At 32.1% G+C, this 9,770-nt stretch overlaps 1 protein-coding gene across 1 annotated transcript; it reads right to left on the bottom strand.

The window, feature by feature from the left end:
- Positions 1 to 5,122: 5,122 nt before the first annotated feature.
- Positions 5,123 to 9,272, bottom strand: LOC149254986 (endoglucanase 8-like). Its single transcript, XM_089457150.1, has 8 exons — positions 9,013 to 9,272; positions 6,668 to 6,880; positions 6,421 to 6,488; positions 6,228 to 6,366; positions 6,040 to 6,117; positions 5,763 to 5,915; positions 5,520 to 5,628; positions 5,123 to 5,440 (listed from the first exon to the last, which is right to left on the bottom strand). The coding sequence occupies exons 1-8, from the start codon at positions 9,226 to 9,228 to the stop codon at positions 5,208 to 5,210; spliced, it is 1,209 nt and encodes a 402-aa protein (XP_089313276.1). The 5' UTR covers positions 9,229 to 9,272; the 3' UTR covers positions 5,123 to 5,207.
- Positions 9,273 to 9,770: the final 498 nt, after the last annotated feature.

Below are 9,770 nucleotides of genomic sequence, written 5' to 3'. Positions count from 1 at the left end.
TTCTGCTGCAATTGATCAACAAATGGCTACAGAAATAAAAATCGTTGATGCGTATATATATTTGTGTCTCACGCATCCAACGTGTAATGACGAAGGGAAATCGATCTCTCGTTTGCATGCACATGGGGCTTGTAAAGGTTTTGCAGGACAAAGAAGTCTTGTACATGTTTTGCATGCATGGTTGATGTGGGGCTTATTTTGAAGGCTAGAGAAGTCTGTTGGATATGAAAGGAGGAAAATTCCATGAAAACATTAACTAAATGATAAGTCACTGTATAAGGTCGCCTCGTCACCATTTCCTCGCAGTACTTTTAACGAGCAAATGTTAAATTTTCAAAAAACACAAGGAAGATAACGAAGTTAGTTTTTCTACACAAACTGAATATGAACTGGCTGTAGTTTTTCGACACAAACTGAATATGAACTAACTGTTGCCAATAAAGCCGGCATGATCAGCGTTACTATTAATATACAAAATACCGGTAAAAATTAAAGAACAAATTTAGATGTAAAGTAATTAAAGTTATTATTTTGTAAATTAAAAAAATAACAAATTTAATGCTGGATTGGTTCAAAGGCCTATGTAAAGTAGTAGCTAACAGAAAAAATCATTTGGACATTGAAGAAGCACATTAAGGTGTGAAAATAAAAATATCATTAGGACTTAAATGTACTCAATATAAAATTTTCAATGGTATTATTTCTAGGGAAAGATTGAAAAACTAACCCACATTAGAATTATGATCATTAGGGTTTCCAAACCAATTTGAATTGGTGAAACAAACCAATAAAAGGGTCCCCCCTTATTAAGACACAACCACTAAATCAAACTTCTAGACTAAGAGATTTTCATCAAATTTAACATATATTCTAATGATTATTTCATTGAATTGAGGTTGAATAAGTCTATAACCTTTTACATCTTTAGAATATCCAACAAAAATACAATTCTCTCTTTTAGGTTGTAAATATTTCATTTTTTAATTAGGAGTGTGAGCGCATTCTAGTGACTACCAAAGACACAAAGTGGCTTACATCTAGCTTAATTTTAATCCATGCTTCTTTTGGTGTTATATTTTGTATATCCTTTGTGGAAGTGAAATAATTTGTGAATTTATTGTTGACATATTCACCTGAATTATTTGTTCTTAACCTTTGCAGTTGATTTCTATATTGTTTTTCTACAAGGGCCTTTTAGGCCAAGAACAAGTAAAAAACATATATTTTATGTTTTAAGAAATAAACCCATGTTTGTTTAGATAATTAATTAATGAAAGTTAAGAAGTAATTGAACCTTAAGAAAGAACTAGAAGAAAGTGGACCTCAAAAACACTATGGACAAGCTACAACAGGGTTGTAGTGTGTCAAGAGACATAGTTGTCAAAACTATCATACTGATTTTTTCCAACACGACTAGTATAAATTACATCTCAACAAGAAACAAGAAGAAGACCAATCGCCATATCTTGATTACAAGGTTTCTGCAATAAGTGATAGTTTAGATAACTAAATCACTTATGCCAAGGTTTTCTCAAGTTATCACTATGAGAAATAAAAACTGAGGGAAAATCGGATGACCCAAAGTTGCCAAACTTGTACAACCTGGTAATATCAAACTATTCCAATGGAAAGAATGTGCTTAGGATCTTTTAAATCATCAATTAAAAATTGGTGAGGTGAAAACTTTGTTTTTTCATCTTCACCTTAATGAGTGATATGATATTAATATAAGTTTGCAAGAATGACTTGAAACACATAATAAATCATTCAAATGATAATTATCTACTTGAATTGTTCCTAATCCTATAAAATTAATAGGTCTATCATCACAAATAAGTATTTATTTTGTGTTTTAATCATTAAGAGTTGAAAAAAGGCTTTATTCTTAGCCATATGATAAGATGCTCTACAATCATTAAGCCACTCATCAGAAGAAGAATTATAGATTGCTTTAAGGAGAAACCAAAAGCATAAAGTGCATGTCCATGAGAGGAAGTGTTAGAAGAAGAATCGAGATGTAGGTTGTGCTTCTTTATTGCTTCCAAGGTCTCCATCACTTTAGAACATTTTAACTCCAAATTGACCATTTTTCCCACAATCATTGCAATGTCTATCAATCTCCTTACTCTTTTCATTTTGGTCCTTTGTGACCATTGGCAGTAGAAGATGTTTCAAAGGGTTTGGGGCCCTTGTTTTGCTTGTTTTCACAAGGATGTTGCTTCTTTGGATGCTTGGTTTTATATTTCTATTACGCTACCATGGCCTTGTTAGATGGACCTATAGTGCTAATCACTCCAATATGTAATAGCTTGTATTACTATCTAACCATATAATGACAAAAAGATTCAAGAGAAGGTTTTTAATATGAAACCCTAGAGCTTCTTTAGTGGATAACATGTAGATAAAAAATATATGTAGAACCAAGCTTGGAAAGAATAATATATATGTAGTTCTCATCATATAGATCAATTTGATAGTCTTTATTTAAATTTCTAAAAGTTTTGAACTTATATATATATAATTTTCATTTCAAGGTAAATCATTAGGACTTAATGTCATGATTTTATTTTCAAGTTGATGAGATCTAACTTCACATTAGGTTCACAAAATATATTTTTCAACTTTTTTAATACTTCTTCAAATTCAACCCTGAAGGTTAGCTCAATTGATCAAGTCCCCGACGTTAAAGCACCTTTGCTATTGAGATGTCACGGGTTCAATTCTCTCAACACCCCTGAGGTCATGCTTTGTGGTTGAGCAAGTAGGAAGCAATGCCTAGTGAAAATATTGCATGGAAATAGGGGTCACTGATATCCAAAGTCCATGAACCACATTATAAAACAAACAAACAAAAACTTTCATCTAAGTAATCAGTTTCTTGAATATGAAACCACAAATCAGGATAAATGGACATTTTCATCAATCCACATGATTCATCGTTCCTCCCATTTGGCTCTCTTATCAATATTAGTGGGAAATTTTTCTTTTCCCAACGTAATTTGATATAATTCCTTACTTCTTAGTACAACCTCCATGCGAGATTTCCATAAATAGTTGAAATTGGTAAGGAAAAGTTGAGTTGGAGCAACTCTCTCTCTCTCTCTCTCTCTCTCTCTCTCTCTCTTTATATATATATATATATATATATATATATATATATAACCATATACTCAAATGTTGAAACTGATTATCTAAATAGAAAGCTCTCTCAAAAAATAGTCTATTTAAAAAATAACAACATGAAAGATAGACTTCAAATCTGAAAGCTATGCCACTTTTTGAAAAAAGACATTAATTTGTAATAAAAAACCACATGGCACCTTAAATTTTATCCACATGATGATGGATATTGTAGAGAGAAAATTTTAAAGGTTGCCGATGTTTTTTTTCCTAAAAAGAGATTCACCAATTTCTAATTTTTCTAAAAATGATTCATCCAAAATTTAAAGTATAAAATTATTTTACCTTAAAAATTACCAAAATTTTAAAGACTTTAATTCTTTTACAAACAAATTGCAAAATGTTTTACACTTTGCATATTATGAAATAGTAAGATTTGCCAAAATTTTTAAACTTTAAGATAAATTCTCATCCTTAAAATTTTCCTTAATGTTATGAATATATATATATATATATATATATATATATATATATAGATATATATATATATATATATCCTCATTTAACTTTGCATATAAGTTCAATTATACAAATAAAAAATCTCCCTTACAATAAAGTTGTTTTATAAATGAAAATTGTAAGTAAAAAATTAACTTAAAAACAATATTAAAAATATTGCATAGTGAATAAAATACACTTTATAATAAAATTATGAAATAACTTAATTTTATATTAACTTTTACAACACATAATTTAAATAAAACCCCTAAACAAGTATACTAGTGCAAAACACATACTAATAGTAAAAATAAGAGTGTTGGTGTAAGTATAAGAGTATTGGCGTTGTTATTGGAACTTTGTCTAAAAGTGCATGTTTCAATTTTTTTTATTTTTTTAACAAAAACTAATAATATTTTATATATATATATAATATTCAATAACAATAAGGTTAAATCTCGATTAACCAACGTAGAAAATGAATGTTTCATGTAATAGCTTCGAGACCCCATATACTCTCTTTTTTTTTCAAGTAATACAAATTTATAATCAATAAAGCAAAGGAGGAGAGAATTGACCAGCCATATTAAACCCTATTCGTACAGGATCCAAGACGTAAAGTCTCTCTATTTACAAGTGATACAATTTTACTTTATTTAAAAGGAAAAAGCGATTTACAAAGCCTACTCTGCATACAGGATCCAGGATGGAAGTAGCAGTGAAAAGCCTTCAATCTGGCCATGGAATCCAACAAGCTAAAATGACCCAAAAAATAATCCTAGAGCCCAGAATAAACAAAGTTCATATACTTTCTTCCATTGGCTAATTAACCTAGCCACAACGGAAAGCAAACTTAGAACAAAGAATGAATTAATAGCATAACCTTTCAAATTTAAATTGGTGATTTCACCCTGATACTCTCGAGCTTAGCCAGGACTCCCACGAGAGGGGCATTGATATACGTTGTGGGCTCAAGCTTGCTCGGATCGGCCCTGCAATCCTCAAACCTTTCATGGCGATCAGGCCCTCCTACAACTGCACCTGTTAATTCATTTGGGTTCGGTGCTGGTCTGTGGAACCACACCATGAAACCTTCGGTACATGATATCGTTGTCGACTCCACGTATATTGAAACTATTGAAGACCCTCTGTGATGAGCTTGCTGTGGATATTTGTCACCGAAACCCACCATGAAAGACATGCCCACAGGATTTTTACCCAATATGTAATCAATCTGTAAATTTTACAATATTAAACGCAATGTAGTCGATAGCTAAATCATTATTACATCCAGATAACCAAGGTGGTCTCAGATCAGATGCAGATGCGTAAGAAAATACTTTGTTGGTTTTTTTAACCTATGTAGATATGAAAACTAATTAAATTATAATTTTGAATCTCTCAATGGAGATTTTAATTTTGAATTTCTCAATAGAGACTTTTGTGAATAAAATTATTTAGATATTGTCTTCAAGATCCATCACAAATGTATATATGTAATGTGATGATCCAGAAAACAGATATCTAACTAACTTTGAATTTCTTAAATTCTGAAAATGTGGAAATAGATACACTAGTATGATAAGTTGTTATGGTCCTTTATTAAATATTTTGCAAAAGGAAAAATCCAATATACCAATATACATATGTATATGTACTTGTTTTTTGGCAAATGCAATCAGGTTGCTTGGTTCATAGATTTGATCGCCACATTGCAGGGATTGCTTGTATTTTGATAACAAATCACTGTATACTGATACAAGGAATGATATGCTTGTAGCATATTGCGTATTTGCACTATCTCTGACATATAACAATCCTCCTGTCCAAATGCAACAGATTAAACATTCTTAAGGAGCTTAACTTTGAAACCCATAGCATAAGGGGAAATTTTCAATTACCTGGTGTTGTGGAAAGTTTGAAATGAGGACTTTCTGGAAGAACTGAGCAGAGAAATGCTTCTGCTTTCTTTCTGTAAACTTCCAAGTTGGATTCTCCAGAGAAATATAGCTGCCCTGTTTTATTATTAGTTTTATGATAATGTGGGTAAGTTGAAGGTCAAGTGACAAGATTTCAAACTTTTATCTCAATTGACTAGCTTAAACATTTGGTAATTAATATGATTTATGTAGATATCAACTTACACGAGACATGAGGACTTGAACACCTGGAGATTTGAGATCCCAGCTGAAGTCAGATTCAGTGGAAGTAGAAAAATTCTGCTGAAGTATGTATTTGGTATATTTTGACAATCCAGTTGCCCTATACAGCCATGATGCTGCCCATGCAAGCTCGTCCTGCATATTGACCGAGGAAGAAGAATAAGGCATCATGAAGTTACTCATTATGTACTTTTAAATAATGGTGTGTTAGTAATGTGTATTTAATTTGAAAATATGTGTCATTAAGGGGAAAGTATACATCATAGCCTGAGACAGAGCAATAGAAAGGGCATTCTCCATCATATGTTCCACGGTACTGGCCAGCAAAACGAAAGATCTGCAATAATACATTACATATTCAATTATGTGAATGTTATAAAAAATTGAAGGGGATATTGCATTTTTAGATTAATTTAACTTTCAATTTGGAAGAGATTAATCTTATACCAATCTAGCTCTTTTGAGGAGGCGATGGGAATAAGGATTGTCAGCTCTTAGAAAGACAATGGAGGAAGCAGCCAATGCTGCAGCAGTCTCTGCTGCAATTTCTGTCCCTGGAGTGGATTTATCTATTTTGTACAAAGTCCTTGGAGTGTCCATTCTCTCTGGGTTCTGCCAACAGCTATTATCTATTTTGTACAAAGTCCTTGGAGTGTCCATTCTCTCTGGGTTCTGCCAACAGCTATGGTCTGCAATAGGATCTCCCACCTGAAAAAAAAACAGTTAAACACATGTTCTATGTAAATCTAATTATAGTATTCTCATTAGTTAAAGTTTGCCCTAAAAATCAAAATCATAAAAAAACTATAAATGCTAGTTAGTGTGAGCCTTAGTGTGATTTAAATGCTATAATAATTAGTTTACCTGAACCCATAGCTGGTTTTTACCTGAACCCATAGCTGGTTTTTAGTGGCACTTGCTTTGATGAAATAATCAGTACCCCACCTAATGGCATTCCTAACGTTCTCCAATTCTCTAGCTGCTGCAAGTTCAACTTCATAGTGAAGGGCTCCCCATGCCAACATGGTAACTGTGAATGCCATGGGAAGTCCATACTTCACATTATCCCCAGCATCGTAGTAACCTCCCACCAAATCCACCTACACAAAAACACAGTAAAAACCATGCGAAACATCATTGTATCTTTCCAGACTTGTTGAGGATCTGGACTACATATTGGATGCACAAATTATTTGCATGGAGAATGTTGATGGTACCCTAGCAAACCTGTCACTTTCAAGGAAGAGTCCTTAATTCAAATTAAGTTGTGGATAGTTATCTAATGTACCAACTTATCAGGAATTGGTAGGATCTGGACTAAATATTATATTCACAAAATTATTTGGAGAGTGTTAATGGGATCCTTTAAAGCGTAGCAAACTTAATTTAATTTAGAATTCATTGTTGGGTCGGTATTTAATTTACCATTGCATCAATAATCGAGAGGATTTGCCAACCAAGACATGGATTTGACCGTTCAAATTTTTATGAAGAATATCACCACCTTACTTTAAAAACTTAACAAACTTGGTGAAAAATATCATTATTACGTTTTATCATTCCATCAAAATTCATTAGCCAGTTTTCTTTTTAACTTACAAATCTTTTAGATTTTTACCTGGCTTGGGACAATAGTTTGTAATCATGGAAAAATGAAAATTGCTGAGTAGCCATAGAATCTAAAACACGTATTGATCTGAAAGTAGAGCAATTGAAAGTAGAGCGATTGGAATTAATAAGGATACAACAATATCTTTAATACACAATGTTGAAATACCTGCACAGACAATAAGCTCAATTGAAATTGTAAATGAGCGTGGGATACATTGTACATTCAAAGAACAGAAATAATGAAATATTTTCACAGATAATATCTATTTCAAATGTGCTGCCAATGCCCAGATCTCAATGATAATACACAATGTTGAAATACCTGCACAGACAATAAGCTCAATTGAAATTGTAATTGAGCGTGGGATACATGGTACATTCATTGAAATACCTGCACAGACAATAAGCTCAATTGAAATTGTAATTGAGCGTGGGATACATGGTACATTCAAAGAACAGAAATAATGAAATATTTTCACAGACAATATCTATTTCAATTGTGCTGGCAATGCCCAGATCTCAGTGATAATGTAAAACTCATCACTCAGATCGAGAAGTTTAAATAATAAAAAGGGTGAAATTTGGTGGGCAAAGTGCTCATCATGGGAAAGGAAAAAAATATAGTTATTATTTTGTAATGATAATCTAAACCCCCACTAGTAAATCTAGACAATAAGTTTAAATAAAGTGATGGAATTTAATCGGATAACAAAAAAACTAATTACTGTTTTGAAATGATAATCTAAATCCTTATAAGTAAATCTCTAAATTTAGACAATAGGTTTAAAGAACGGCATGGAATAGGAATTTGGTTACCAAATTAACTGCATCTTAATATATATATATGAAAGGTGGTTTTTTTAGTAGAGTCATTTAGAGATTTGTTTTCGGAATTTATCACATAAATTATTTAAATGGTCAATATTTAGAACTATTTTAAAACTTACTAATATAGCTTTTCAAGACAATTAAATGAGCCGCATTAATTGATTAGAAATAAATTTAAATTTAAATGATTAATATAATGGATCCATAAACAAATCTTTGGGTTTTTTTAATTTCTTTGAGCACACAAACAGTTTCAATTTTTTTAATTTCATTTTGAAATTTTTATTTTTTTATATAATTATAAATAAACACAGAATGCATTTCATTTTGAAATTCCTACCTTTTAATCATAATTATAGTTGCAACACAAGATACATTTTACACGGCATAAGTAATGACAGAACAGAAATAATGAAATATTTGTACAGACAATACTTATTTTTATCAGTTTGCAATCATAGTCAAAATACCCCAAACGTAAAACAAATAAACTAGAAATGGCTTTAGCCATTAGGGTAGAGCAGACCATAATGATAATGAAACCAGTTTACCAGCAACACTCCACTAACTTCACCAGTGAAACAAATCTGATTTAGCTTGACCATGGCCAGCTCAAAATATAAAAATCTAAGGCAGGTAACCCGTGTTTTTTAATTGAAAAGGCTGCAAATTTTCATGGGAGTAGTCTCTAGACAAGTTTATATGAACTATAGCATCCATTAATATTATTTTCTCATTGTGCAAAGCATTCAGACTTAGATGGCAATACCAAAAGGAGTAATTATATTACTACATTTTGCATGTGTCCATCTGTGACAGCAGAATCTCCTCTCCAACTGATCCTGTTCCTACTAGACAGTTTTCCTGAACGTTGAGCTTCCAGAAACAGAATAGATTTATGCAGAGCATCTTTGTAATCAAACTCACCCAACACAAATTGATGATCAGCTGACAGCACTGTAGCAAGAATTATGCAGACAAACCTTCCAACAGTGAGCCTGTAACCCATTGCTGCTGCAACTGATTGCTAAACCCCAACAAACATAAAGGACAACGTGCAGACAAAGCTACCAAAATTGGTGGGTATATATATTTACTTCTCCACGTTGGTGTAATGATGCATAGAACTGATTTGGACTCAAAGAATAAAGTGAAAAAGCAGTGGAATGTTTTACGTTGGGTATCTGCAATTTGGAAGGACAAGAACCACACCATGAAACCTTCGGTACATGACATCGTTGTGGACTCCACGTATATTGAAACTATTGAAGACCCTCTGTGATGAGCTTGTTGTGGATATTTGTCACCAAAACCCACCATGAAAGACATGCCCATAGGATTTTTACCCAATATGTAATCAACCTGTAAATTTTACAATATTAAACGCAATGTAGTCCACAGCTAAATCATTATTGCATCCAGATAACCAAGGTGGTGTCAGCTCAGATGCAGATGCGTAAGAAAATACTTTGTTGGTTTCTTTAACCTATGTAGATATGAAAACTAATCAAATTATAATTTTGAATCTCTCAATGGAGATTTTAATTTTGA

Source organism: Pinus tabuliformis, chromosome 7 (genome assembly GCF_031772625.1).
Source record: "Pinus tabuliformis cultivar Carrire ecotype Pingquan chromosome 7, CPIR1, whole genome shotgun sequence".
NCBI classification, from domain to species: domain Eukaryota; kingdom Viridiplantae; phylum Streptophyta; class Pinopsida; order Pinales; family Pinaceae; genus Pinus; species Pinus tabuliformis.
This window is presented reverse-complemented; position numbering and strand designations above follow the sequence as displayed.